Source organism: Rhipicephalus sanguineus, chromosome 9, assembly GCF_013339695.2.
Source record: "Rhipicephalus sanguineus isolate Rsan-2018 chromosome 9, BIME_Rsan_1.4, whole genome shotgun sequence".
NCBI lineage: Eukaryota > Metazoa > Arthropoda > Arachnida > Ixodida > Ixodidae > Rhipicephalus > Rhipicephalus sanguineus.
The window spans coordinates 27,651,806-27,665,604 of NC_051184.2; the positions used below are offsets into that span (position 1 = coordinate 27,651,806).

A 13,799-nucleotide genomic window follows, 5' to 3' on the forward strand; every position below is an offset into this window, starting at 1 on the left:
TATTTCTCTTAGAAGAGCCTTAACTTACCCGACGTCCTAGTTGTAAACATTTGTATGATGTTCACTTGCGCATTTCATATTTGTTTGTATTCTCTCTTTTGAATTATTTTCTTCCCTCTCTTCGGGAATCTTTTAATACCGTTCACCATCCCTATACAGAGTAGCATGCCAGCGGTATGTAGACGCTGGCAAAGATCTTGTTTTTCGAATAAAGTCTCCCCCTCTACTATTGCATGCATAGCACACGCCTGAAAACTTTCACATATACGGTGCTATCATGTTGCAGTGGTTTAGCGCCTCCGTTAGCGCAGTTTCTTCCACAATGAACTCGTGAGATTCAAGAAGTCCTGCTTTGCATTCATTTGAAGACCACGATTTGTTGATGCCAGCAGTGCTTGTATAACGAGTGAACAGCACCTTCAAGGCTTTCATTGCTCACTTGCTGTTAATGTACCATTGCACTGACATGGCTTGCTTTGAAGAATCCTAGGCCTTCAGCCTTTTTTCTTTTTCTCTTAACTCAAGAGTTGCGTTTCTATTCCAGCAAGTGCATGACCTACGTGAACTGCCAAGCCGCGTAAGCAAACAGTTTTTTTTTTTAATCTAACATTGCTGTAGTCAATATCTCGTCATAATGTGCAATCTTCATATTGAGACATTACGCGAGATTCTCGACCATGTCTCCCTATAAACTTGATAATTGCAAACTGCATCGAAGTTAAACAATTACCAGTGCTAAGTGAGTTTAGTCCCAGCGACATCAACGGGTATTATTCACTTGGTGGAGTATCGGAACTTTAATGGAAGCATGAAAGGGTGCAATATTGGATTTGGGGACGACCTCAATTGCTCGTGAAATAAAAGCAAAATGAACAGTTCATAAGGACACTCCGTAAGGTTATTGCCTTTGATCCCTGTCTGAATATATCAAAAATGCAATTACTTTTGAGACAAATCCTGGGCAGATTTGAATGTTTGTTGCATTTGAAACATTCAGTTTGTAGCAACCAGAGGATCTTGCTTGGGGCATGCAAAAATTGCTGAATGTTTTCAAGGTCGAAAAAACAAGTACGTACAGAAGCACGAAGTTAAGAAATCAGTTTCTCTGCACTAAAATCAGATCATATAAGTGCACGTATAGTATGTTCGTATACATGCGTATGCATAAGTGCATTTCGCATGTACGCGTAAGGTGCAAATGTCCTCATGTACGTGATTTCTGTGCACATTAGCAAACTGGTTGTTCTGTAGTCTACCATTATGAAGTCCCTTCTATTGTGAATCCCTGGTATTGTGGTTGTGCGCAGTGGAATTTCGAAATATAATAGCTTAAATTGCAAGTCTCTAGTGTGACACGGGGTGTGATCATTCAATACCAAGGCTTCCCAGTGCACCAATACCATGACTCTGGACTGCTCTTCATTTCTTAATTTTGGCCATTCACTGTGCGCAGCTCCCAAGGCATACGCAAGTGCCCCTGGCGTCGGCAAAGTCTGGTACAATCCAGGACCGGCGAAGCCTCGCTAGGCCGGCACTGCACCAGCAGAACGGTCACGACCGCGCCATGGGGCCCCCACCCGCACCACTTCCCACAACCAAATCTAGCAACATAATTTCCACATGTGAGTACTAATTTTCAACCTGTGCAAATACCCCCGCTTTTTTTTTTTGCGTGTGCATGTGTTTCCCTTCTTTACGTTTAGGCTTGTAGCAGTGAAGGCTTAAGCTAACACTATCAGCATAGCTGTGCAGGCTGTTGGGATGTGCATGCAGCAGAGGTAACAAATTTCACTCTTGCAGTGGCAGAGAAAGACGTGCCGATGAACTCGGTCACTACAAGGCAGTCCCAACAGCAGCAACCTCCGCGGGCACTGGTCGCGCCCAGCGGCAGCGCGTCCGACCTCAGCGCTGCCAACCGGCGGCGCACCAATGTGGTCAAAGAAGTGGACCGAATCAAGAAACAGCGTGAGGAGCGGAGGGCGCGGCAGCTCAGCCAGATTGAGGAGAAGCGGGAGCGAATGAACGTCGACCCGGGAAATCCCAACTGGGAGTTTCTTTCCATGATCAGGTATACATGCAGCCACAGCTTTGGTCCCTGCAAAACTTGCTATATACTCAGTTACACCCACAAAAAAATGTCTGCTATGGCCACAGCCATCACTGTTCCTCCCGCAGAGCAAATCGCATAAGTGCTCCATCCAGTAGCACATACTCATTTTCTTGACGTCAAGCACTTCTCGAGCGTTTCAGATTTTTTTGTCCCATACAGACACATTTGTGTCACTGGTTTTAGGTCTGAAACTTCAAAGTCCTGGTGAAATTCATCAGGGATTCTGGAGTCGATTCTCAGGCAAATGTAATGTTTCAAGTAGTAACGACAGGCCTTTAACCCCTTATATGCATGGTATTTACATTAGCCAAGCAAACGTACTTATCGTTAGAGCGGAAACCAGCTTCACAGCTTTCACCGCTAAAGGGCAGGTGTGCTGCGGTTCTGTGGGGGGGGCCGACATTTTTTAAGAGTGTAGTGCCCGTGGGAGTGTATAGATAATTAATGGATTCCGGTCATCCTTCTTGCTTCATTTTCTGTGGCTTTGCAATTTGATTATGTAGGAAAGTATAGGTGGTGTCGGAAACATGGCAGCCAAGCCATTTTTCTTCTGGTTCCTTAAAAATCGATAACATGGCTGCAAAGTTCATATTAACCTGGAGCTCTTAGTTCCCTAAACATTAAATCTGAACCTTGCCTTTTTTCCCACTTCTTTTGCAGAGAGTACAGGTCGACACTGGACTTCAGGCCTCTATCCATGAGTGATCCATCTGAAGTGCACCAGATTTGTGTGGCTGTGCGCAAGAGGCCGTTAAATAAAAAAGGTACGATCCTTCGAGCACACAGACAAATTTGTATCGGGTCAAGCTTTTCTGCAGCTGACGCTAAAGAAAAGCGGTGACTTGCTGCCGGATTAGTCCTTTTGCAGGATCTTTGTCTCTTGATCTCGCGGGCAATGGAAGCAGTTTTGTTGTGGTCTGAATAAGCTTTTTACCATAGTTGCCTTTCAGTCTGTTGAGGAGTCCTTTCATTTGCCTGCTTGTAGTGAAACTCGTTGTATAGCTAAGTACTCTTTTCTGCGTCAGAGTAGAAAGACAAAAATGCTACACATGTTGAATTACACTACAACCATGCGCAACTCTATGCTTGGTGGCAGTGCTGGGCAGTATCGAAGATACATGTATCTTAGATACTATCTTAGATACTCCTTGGGTATCTTGTATCTGTATCGCGATACTTCTGTAAATACCAGCATCTGTATCTGTATTTCCGATACATTCGATAATGTATCGTGTATCTTAAGATACAAGATACTTCTATCGTAACACAACCGTGCGAAACAATAATCGCTGGCCAGTCTCCGCTTCTCAAGCTGGTATGCCACTAAGCCATCTGAATAAGTCTTAGGGCAGTGACACAATTTTATTTTTCCGCCAGAGTACCCCAGTGAGGGCAGAAGATGAGAAAGACAAGCGCGCGGACGTCTACGCCCAGCCCACACATCTTTCGTTTGTTCGATTTCTTTTCTTTTTAGTTGCGCCAATGCCGCGACACTTGCGCTTAGCCACTGTCCTGCGCCGCGTCTATCGCGCAAACTCTGATGTTGCTACAGTGTCGTTATTGAAGATTCTCTTGCGTCTTGCGTCTTGCTCCATAACGAAATGTGATGCGTGCAAGAATGGGGTTCCTTTGCGTCGCGTGGATTTTACATATCAGCGATTTGAAGGACCTCGTGGATGTAAGTTTGACTTGCATGCCATGAATTAACTTATATGCAAATAAGAATGTAACAACGTTAGCACCACTGGTACTGATGCTAGATCTAAAAGAGCAAGCGTTTACTTAACAGTAAATATCTTGGCGTACCGTATTTTCCACTTCTTGCTACATTTACTCAAAGAATTTATGAAATCCTAATTTGATTATTACCACAAGTGCTTTCTTAGCTGTCATTTTGCATCCCTTACATTACCTGAGTCTCTGCACTGTTTTTCCGGTCTGGTCACTGCAGTATGTCTTTTGTAACGCGCTCCCAAAATAAGATCTCTGCTTTATTCTTCTGACTGTCTTCTTTATTTCCACTACTGTTTACACAGTTACACGTTGCCAAGGCGATTTTGAAAACAATTATATAATTATGTGGGCGTACCTTGAGTAAACAGTACAAGACATTCTGCTTACCGCTTAGGAAAATAGCGAAATTGAGTGTGCATTATAATATTGGAAATCATTAGGAGCCATCTTAAAGATGTTAGGAAGGGGATTCGAGAAAAGTTGTTTTACTGAATGCTCCGTTTTGCTCATGAGCGTCCCAACGAGCCGTTTCAGGCAATTTTCCATAGGCACTGAATGATCTATTGTATCAACAGGTAAGTTGGCAATGCTTCATACTCATAGCTATTCAGGGCGCCGTCTGTATTGTGTTTCTGTACTCATTCAATGTGAATGTTTGATACACAACCACCTCTCTATTTTACTTATATTAGTTTTCCTGTTTTAGGCTTTCTTAAATATTTTTCGCATTACTAATCGTCACGTAATGGGAGCTATAAGTGGCAATAGCGCGAATAGCGGCGGTGTCCTGCGACGTTTTGTGGAACTATACAATACGTCTGAGACGTTTCTGTGTTGCACATGTTCTCGTTGAAGAAAAATTGCTAAAAAGATTGCACGTCGGTGAGTATATCAACAAAGAATCCTTTACGCCGGCAGATAAGTAGAATATGAAAATTCATTGCGGTTTTACATCATCTACGTATACACCAGGGGTCTCAAACTGAGCTTATAGCCAGCGGGCCGCAGTCGCGAAATTTAGTTGCAAGGGCCGGGACAGTGAAGATGGTGGGAGAGAGTGAACAAAATTACGTTTGAAAGGAAGCCTTTCCCATATCTCATATATAGGCCATTTTCGAAGGGGACTTGGAGTCATAATTCGAAAAACATCGATACCGATGTACAGAATGACTGATATTTGGACGCGGATTCTGAAATATAGTTTTTGTTCCACGGTTATGTTTCAGCACATTTTGACCACATGTTCCTCACGAAAGGAATGCTTGAGACCAGTCATGTCTGTGCAGCTCACGAACATACTTATTTAGAAAATAAAAACAAATGAGACGAAGACGGTCATGTGTGCGGGCCGGGCCGCTAGCGAAAGTTCTCAAACCCCTAGTATACGCCATGCGCCCCCCCCCCCCCCTCCAAAGAAAAAAAAGAAAGAAAAATGTCGCTACCAGCGTTGTTGCTGCTGTACACCTGTTCGGATATACGGTATTGTGCAAGCTGTCTTTTACGGACAAGGTATAAGTCCACACCGGTATTTGCGCCGTCGTGCGAAGGCTTCTTATTGAAGTTATTGTGATTATATGGCAACCTGCTAGATGGTCGACAAGATGTGCAAAGCAAGTACCGCTGTCAGCGAAGTGTACAAAGAGTTGTCATGTGAAGAAGCTAAAACAAACCCCAATAAGCTGTTTTGGAAGGGAACTGATGTACTTTGAGGAAGAAGGGCAAAAACTTTTGAGATACCAACTGACATTTCATTCAAGTGAAACAAAATAGGTCACAGTTCAGACATTTTCAAGCAGACATTTTCGTGCATAGGCGTTTGCTGCTACATTATATGGATCTATAATAACAAATTTGAGAATGTATCGAATTATTTTAAGATACAATTGCCAAGTATCGTATCGGATACAATTTTTGCGGCAGTATCTTGTATCTGTATCTTCAATACTTCTTGCCTGAGTATCTTGTATCGTATCGCGATACAATTTCAAAGTATCTTTGCCCAGCCCTGCTTGGTGGCATTGACTGCCAGTTTGTAGACATTAAGGAGTGTCGCGTAGTACGTGCTTGTGTGCCAGACAGATCAAAGTTGCGACATCCTCGTGCAGAATGTGCAGTTCTTTCGTAAGTAAGCAACTTGTTACGCTGGAATCAAAATGCAGAAGTTTGCATGTACGGAGTTTCAATCTGGTCCATTCTGTAGGCTCCTACTGTGGTCCCATCACGGTTATAATGGGTGTTGGTGTCGTACTGAAGCTCGCTGGTGCACCTTGGTGGTTAAGGTATTGAGCTTTTGAGCTCGAGGATGTGGGTGCAATTCCCGGTCATGGTGTCCATATTATGATGAAACTGAAAACCTCCCATGTACTTGAATTTAATTAAATGTGAAAGAACCCTGGGTGCACCTCACGATCCATGGGTGCACCTTGTGATTGTATTGTTGTGCTGGCCTGTAAAACCCTAGAATTTGATTTCAATTTAATATGAATTTCATACAAATTTGCAGAGGTAAATCGAAAGGAAGTGGACGTCATCACTGTGCCCAACAGGGATCTCATCGTAGTCCACGAACCAAAGCTGAAGGTCGACCTCACGAAGTTCCTGGAAAATTCGACGTTTCGTTTCGATTACGCCTTTGATGAGACGGCGAACAATGAGCTTGTGTACAAGTAAGTCTCTTGCAATTGCCTTGTCGTTGTGCTGATGCTTTGTGGTTGTACGACTGGTGTGCTGAGAACCTTTGCTTTGTGTGTGTGTTTGTAGCTTTTTAGCTCCCTTGTTAGCTGCACTGACTTAATTTTCCGCCGTTTGTATAAAGTCGGGCTGACTTTATAGCTTTCATGGCACTGAGCTATCCAACACAATGGAAAGTTGCATTAGTAACAACTTGACGAGGGCTAGTTGGTACATAACGGAGCGGTGAATGAAACGGCACAAGGACAGTGCTTGTCCTGTGGCATACGTTTCTTTGGTGTCCTTGTCATGCTGTTTCATTCTCCAGTCTCATGGAAAGTTGGACAAATAAAGAAAGCTACACAAAATAAAAAAAAAAGCAGAACGACTTGCTACTAGCTCACTTTTCCTAATTAAAATGTCTGTTGCTAGTACAGTGAAACCTCGGTGATACGAATCCCACGGGACCACCAAAAATATTCGTATCGTCCGAAATTCGTATCACGAGAAAGCGTGGAAAATGAGCATGAAACAAAAGAAAACTGGCGTGCATTTTCACTTATTGTTCTTAAGGGCCGCAGCAACGTCAGGAAGAACCCTGAATGTTTGTCAGTTAAGTTTTTAGATGTCGGCAATCATACCAGCACTCGTAAATATACGGCCCATATGCACGTATTTAATTAATGAACCAGGTGCGCTGTGACCCGCGACAGCAGTAGCCCCTTCCAAATTTTAGTATTCTTTTTTTCCATGGCACCAGAGTAAAGTCGCAAAAGAAGCACTTTGACGCGATGAATCAACGCCACAAAATTATACAACTACTGTCCTGTGTTATGATTTTGTTATCGCGGAGGTGTTGGGGATGTTTTTTGGGAGATTTACGGCTGTGTCCGCACAAGTGTGACCTCAACGGTGGCGCATGTTGACGTTGTGAGGCCTGATTCCATCGCCAAAACCGTCATCGCCTTCTTTCTGTCCTCGTCCACCTTTCATAGGATGTCAGATGCACGAGGCAGGCACGTGTAAACACAGTACAACGACAGTAGCCCGCGTCGACGCGTTGTAAAAAAAAGCATGGCGCTAATGTCTTCTGTAATTTAAACGCGAAGGCACACGGAGGCACATAAGAGCCTCAATGATTCGCGCACACAATCTCGGAGGCCGTGACGCGTCTCTGCAGGTTAATTCTGATCGCAAAAAAAAGTGTTCTTATTAAATCATGATTCTGAAGATTTGGCAATGCGGCGCGCATGCCCATGTTTGCGTTCCCGCGCTCGCACGTGCTTGGCGCGTCTTCCGCGACAGCGCGGACAGCACCTCTTCGTACCTGGGCGGTAGCGTACGTTCGTATCAAACGTCGCTGGGTAAAATCGGTTCGCAACAACAGTGATCCATTACATTGCACGCCAATGGGCCTTGGCCGGGACCAACGAATAATTCGTATCAACCCGAAATTCGAATGAGCTGTGATCGTATCACAGAGGTTTCACTGTAGTGCATTGTTGAGTCTTGTGTGAAAAGATGCAAGACTACACTGAAATAGACTATCCAAGCCACACAAATGCTGAAAGCACAGTTGGAGTACCTTGCTTTCCATGGCGTGATGAGTTGTATTAAACATGGCTTCAGTCGGTGTCATTTTTTTTTTTTGAATGAATAGCCTCCGTAATGTTAATCTCGTTAGAGTGCGTCAGGGGGAAAATGTTGATTCTGTTAAAGTTTTCGCTGTTAAAGTTGCTGTTCCAACATGGGTATCTTTAAACAAAAGTTGATCTCTGTACCTGAAATGAAATGTCTTAATTCAGATTCTTTTCAAAGAATTTCAACTCCATTGTCGCGCATTTCGTGTCCAGAGAATACCAACAAAACGAACACATTGTGCTTGTTCTAGGTACACCGCACGGCCCCTTGTACAGACCATATTTGACGGAGGCATGGCGACTTGCTTCGCCTACGGACAGACGGGCAGCGGCAAAACACATGTAAGTAGTGTTCATCTAGCGAATCCTCCATTGATTTGATGTGTGCAGCCAGCTTAGTTTTTGTGGTCATGAGATGATCATGCGACAAACATAGGCCCAACACCACCCTGAGCAGGGCTTGCTGTAAAAACTGGAACATAGGTGGAGCTGCCCACCTGGAAGTGCTGAAAATTGGAAGAAAAAAAGGGTATGACATCGCTAGTATCTGAGGGCGTCCTTACCTTGAAACAAATGAAATTTCAAATGCTGCGTATTGGCCATGCTATTTATTTACCGTACATGTGTTTGCACACTGGTTCCACATGGAAGTCCTTTAAAAAAGGGGGGGGGGGGGTGCGCTGAAGTGCTTTGTAAGATGTTGCAACCATGACAGAGCCTTTGAATTGTGCTCTTGTAAGTGCAAAGGCACACTGCCTTGACTTTCTGTCAGATGCACTGGGAAGTCACCGGTATCAATGTTGAACGGAGCTCCCGGATAAACTTCGCAGTCTCCAGCTTCACATATGCTGTGGTCCGCCCCTGAAATATTTTGTTCAGTTTGCAACATGCCATGATGCTATCCTTTTGGGTCCTTAGTAGTGAAGGGTTCTCTGAGACACCCAAGACTTCATGTCGCAAGGAATAGCTAGAGTTGTGGGAATCGTCGGGTTAAATGAAAGATGTAGTTGGAATGGACGAATTTTCTGCTAGGATTAAAAGTTTTGCCTTTATTTTTCGTGGGTAGGCCGGTCATGCAACGCAGCTGATGTGACATTCTTTCGCAGACTATGGGCGGAGATTTCTCCGGGAAGACGCAAGATTGCTCGAAAGGCATCTATGCGCTAGCAAGTATGCATCCCTCTTCGTTTTCCTTTTTGCCCAATTGTTCTAATGCTTCTGCAAGTCCTGAATGGTTTTGCAATTTCTTCACAGCCAAGGACGTGTTTAAGCTGCTGAAGTCTCTCAAGTATAAGAATGAAGATTTGGTGGTCTCGTCAAGCTTCTTTGAAATATACAGCGGGAAGGTGAGTGTGGCTTGTAAGTGCAGAGCACTTTAGGGGCCTGGCCTGTTGTATACTGCCGTCGCTTGGCGTAACACAGGCAAAACCACGTATAAAAATAGAAAAAGGGGAGGCAAGCGAGAAAGAGAGAAAAGGAAAGGGGAAAAATAGGAAGAAAATTCAAAAGAGCAAGATAAAGAAATAGAAACGGATGGCTGCCCAGCTCCGCACTTCCTTCAGGCTTAGCAACCCTGTCGCGAAGCTGCCTTCATTTTTTTCCAGTTGCCTTTTGCGGATCCTTGCAGTGACGTAAACCTTTCTGGTATTTTTGACAGTGACAGTTTAGCCTGTACGTGTTTGCCAAACATATTTGTGGGTTCACTGCTACTAAGAGCGCTGAAGTTTTTTGAAAACTGTTGGCAACATTACATTAAAGGAGGCATCTGATCAAACTGTGCACTTGTCAGGAATAACATTGCATATTCTTCGATGTACAATAAGGCACTTGATCATGCGCAACCCCAGCTGGTAGCAATTATTCGGAGCTCTCCACTATGGCGTCTCTTGCAGCCACAGTCACTTTGGGACGCTGAACCCTATTGGTCAATACATTATGCACATGATATGCAAGGAGGGTACACTTTATCACAAGACCGGGTCCACTGCAGTTTTTTTTTTCATTGCTGCCTGCTTTCCTAAGCAAGAGGTCATTCACCATATTGCAATACCATTGCATCAGTCATTGCTCTCAGTAACGCAGAACTGATTTTCTAGGAAATGTTCTGTAACGAAGGTAACTGTAGGCATATGAAGTCTTGTGCTCATTGTTTCAACTGTGTAGTTTTTTCAGTAATGGTGATGGTGTAGTTGTGACCTGCAGCGTTGGTTCACGGCACCTGCCTCGGACCCTCTTTCAGGTGTTTGACTTGCTCAACGCCAAGGCAAAGCTTCGTGTGCTGGAAGACGGCAGGCAGCAGGTGCAGGTCGTTGGCCTTGTGGAGAGGGAAGTGGACTCCGTTGAAGAGGTCCTCAAGCTTATTCAGCATGGGAACAGTGTCAGGTGTGTCGACGAGCGGTAGCTGTTGCTGTGCGCAGTTTTCTACAAAAATGACCTCTACCAGAGCAACTTGCTTCAATTTGTCATCTATCATGCGGATGAATTACATATGCATTACTTGTAGCATTACATCAATATTTCATCAGCATTTCATCAAGCATCAATATTTCATCAATATTTCATCAAGCATTACATCAATAGCATTACATCAATATGCATTACATCAATATTTACAAGGTTTACACTCCTTTAGACAGCTTAAGCAGTTTGCTTTGCTTGTAACATTCAGTTTCTACCGTCCGCTTGGTGCTCTTTGCAGCCTAAATTAAACTGCGGGCTACTTGGTGAGGATGATCACAAGCTTGCATTTTGTTTACACTAGAGGAATAGTCTCCCTTTGCTTCTAATGTTAGGCTGACTTGTGTTCATTCTTCATTGCAGAACATCGGGGCAGACATCAGCCAACCAGAACTCTTCACGATCTCATGCAGTGTTCCAGATCATCCTGAGGCAACGGTAAGAAAAATGAAGCATTTTTAAGTTAAAGGAGCTCTGTTACAGTTTCGTCGTATTGCCACTAAGCAAAGGCTGCGCATTTTAAGACTGACTGCAGCGTTTCATTGCATTAAGCTACAGTAACCTTTTTAAGATCCCTCCCCCTCTGTTCATTGTCTGTCCTTCACCTCTTTTACCAGGTTACTTCTGCTACCACTGCCTAAAAGGGGAAAGGAGAATCTTGTCGCCACCCTCTACTTCTCTCCTCATCTCACCCCCACCCCCCCCACCCCGATTCAGCTGTTGTAATTCGACTGAGCTGGAGGCAGGCCTAACGCTTCCTTTTAAAATGCTTCAGGGACCAAATGTAAATTCGGTTAAATGTGACGAGTGCAGTGCACAGTTAAAGACTGAACTGCCATCACTTCTCAGTGTTACTCATTTAAAAGTCCGAGGTGCAAAGTTTTACAAAGCTGTAAAAGGTGCTGGCTTTGCAGACAGCTGCTGCAGCGCATAGTGTGTACATTTGCCAAAGGCAAGGTTCACACTTGTTGCTGTACATCTGAACTGTTTGCGCCCTTGCAGGAAGTCCAGCCGCCTGCATGGCAAGTTCTCCCTCATTGACCTGGCCGGGAACGAGCGGGGTGCGGACACGTCGAGCGCCAACCGACAGACGAGGATGGAAGGCGCAGAGATCAACAAGAGCCTGCTTGCCCTCAAGGTGGCTACAACTCGTTGCATGCATTGCTCTTTAAAATCCGTTCTACCAAAATAGCACCTGAGCATCCAAAGCAACCTTACTCTAATGCTTGCCCCGGCAAATTTCTGTTTCTACAAGTGTTTCTCCTTTGTGCGTCCTTGTACACAGTTGAATAAGCCTGCAAAGCATGGCTTTAACTGCACTAAACAATTAATAAAAGCATTCCACGTGCCATGCATACTTTTGACCTGTGCAGCTGCTCACAAAGGGACCTTCCCTGCACACTTCTCTAGGCCACCCTCTGCATGGTAGTAGAGCCACAGAGAGGTGCTGGTGCGTGAAACACTAACACAAGAAGACCCTATACAGACTTTGTGTCAGGCAAGGAATCGTGTTAACAGATGCAATATAGTGTGGTAGAAGAGTAAAATATTGGGCATCACAAAGCTAAGTGCGTAACGAGTGGGTTGTTTATAGCTTGTCACCCATTAAGAAAAGCTCAGCCATAACTAGTCGGCCACAGCATCAAGAAAAGTGCACATGTTGCCTTACAGATGTGTAGCGGGTACTTTGCTTCTCTGCAGAATGACTAATAACGGCATAGTGGGTACTGTCTTATTTTGCAAAATTGATTTACGATTAGAGAGTACCTTGCAGCTGTACTTGCAGTAGTTGCCCCAAGAGTTTACAACTGGCTCTAGAAAGGCCGTTCTTCCAGCTTTCGCAGTACAGAGTGTTCTGCACAGGCTTGGCGTGTTTTTGAAGACTTGGCTGTAACCAGCATCCAATTTTTTCTTTACCCTTCAGGAATGCATCAGGGCATTGGGTCGTCGTGGTGCCCACCTTCCGTTCCGGGCCAGCAAGCTGACACAGGTCCTCAGGGATTCCTTCATTGGCGAGAACTCTCGGACCTGCATGGTAGGCGCATTTCTATTCCTTGTGCTACGTCTGTTCAGTACCATTCAGCACATTACATGCCCCACATAGAAACCACCTTGTAAAAAATCTGTTGCTATCTGATAATTTCGTAAAAGCATATAAAAAAGTCTCTTAGTGCTTAGCATCCAGGCTGCTATCTTGGTGCTGTGTTCTAAATCAAGAATCATTTACTCCACTGGAGCTAACTTGCGTAGGTAGCTTTGGTTTGGTATGTGCATTTAAGGGGGGACGCGGCTTTCGTATCGCGAAAAATGGCAAAAAAATCGATTTTTTGAAAATCACATTTTCAGTTTCTGTAGCCCTTTTTATATCCGATTCCAAAATATCTTCACCGAAAACCGCGTAGAAGTGCTATAAAAAAATTGTTGCGCCTGCCGAGGTGGCGAAAATTATTGGGGAAATCGCAAAAAAAACACTGATTTTCAAAAAATCATAGCTTCGCAACGACGCCACCGGGCGCCGATATCTTGGGCTCATCGGAAAGCGCATTTCTCCGTCTTCAAATTCCCCGCCGCAGCTGGCTCCTCCCTTCGAAAACAAGCGCACAAAAAGCAAATGTTCGAAGGTCGTTTCGAGCCCTCCGATTGGCCGCGTCCGCCATGTTGCCCCAGCGAGCCTCGCCATTGGTCCGATGCTCGCTCCGGGAGATCGTCGTCTGCAGCTCGTGCGTCTCGAGCTCACGGCTGTCGGAAGTCGCGCTACTTCGTTGCGTGTTCGCAATCGCTCTGTGTTCACGGCTCGACGATAACTTTGAACAAGAACTACGTTTTAGTTTGGAGCTACTAGCGGAAGCTCGGTGGGATTATGATGGCGCGCCGCACTCGTAGCGAACATCGCAAACGCGCGTCTCGGACCGACTCTCTAGCGTTGACTCGTCGGATCCGTGGTTGGAGGTTCTGCTTATGCGCACTTCGGATGTCGTGACGAAGATGATCGCAGGACGACTCTTTGTACTCGCGACTACGCATTAAGTACTTTGAAACATCGGGCACCGCGGCCGGCGCGTCTACTGCTCGGAGTCGTCACTAGGCCTAACTCCGCTCACGGCGTCGGCACGCGAGACGAACCTCGAACTTTGCGGGCAAGAGCAACGCGTTAGCGGACTCGCGGCAGTGTGCTTCTTCGCAAGGAA

General features: G+C 45.0%; 1 protein-coding gene across 2 annotated transcripts in view; it reads left to right on the plus strand.

The window, feature by feature from the left end:
• The window catches only part of LOC119404846 (kinesin-like protein KIF2A), a 46,689-nt gene that overhangs the window by 21,520 nt on the left and 11,370 nt on the right, over positions 1 to 13,799 (plus strand). Inside the window, exons 4-15 of one of the 2 annotated variants that reach the window (XM_049419030.1) lie at positions 549 to 577; positions 1,454 to 1,622; positions 1,801 to 2,068; positions 2,771 to 2,874; positions 6,348 to 6,510; positions 8,406 to 8,496; positions 9,261 to 9,324; positions 9,409 to 9,500; positions 10,394 to 10,536; positions 10,975 to 11,049; positions 11,614 to 11,749; positions 12,536 to 12,646. In XM_049419030.1, coding sequence (XP_049274987.1) covers positions 549 to 577; positions 1,454 to 1,622; positions 1,801 to 2,068; positions 2,771 to 2,874; positions 6,348 to 6,510; positions 8,406 to 8,496; positions 9,261 to 9,324; positions 9,409 to 9,500; positions 10,394 to 10,536; positions 10,975 to 11,049; positions 11,614 to 11,749; positions 12,536 to 12,646 — 1,445 coding nt within the window. The remainder of the gene's footprint in view (positions 1 to 548; positions 578 to 1,453; positions 1,623 to 1,800; positions 2,069 to 2,770; positions 2,875 to 6,347; positions 6,511 to 8,405; positions 8,497 to 9,260; positions 9,325 to 9,408; positions 9,501 to 10,393; positions 10,537 to 10,974; positions 11,050 to 11,613; positions 11,750 to 12,535; positions 12,647 to 13,799) is intronic. The other variant, XM_037671528.2, reaches the window with a different exon arrangement.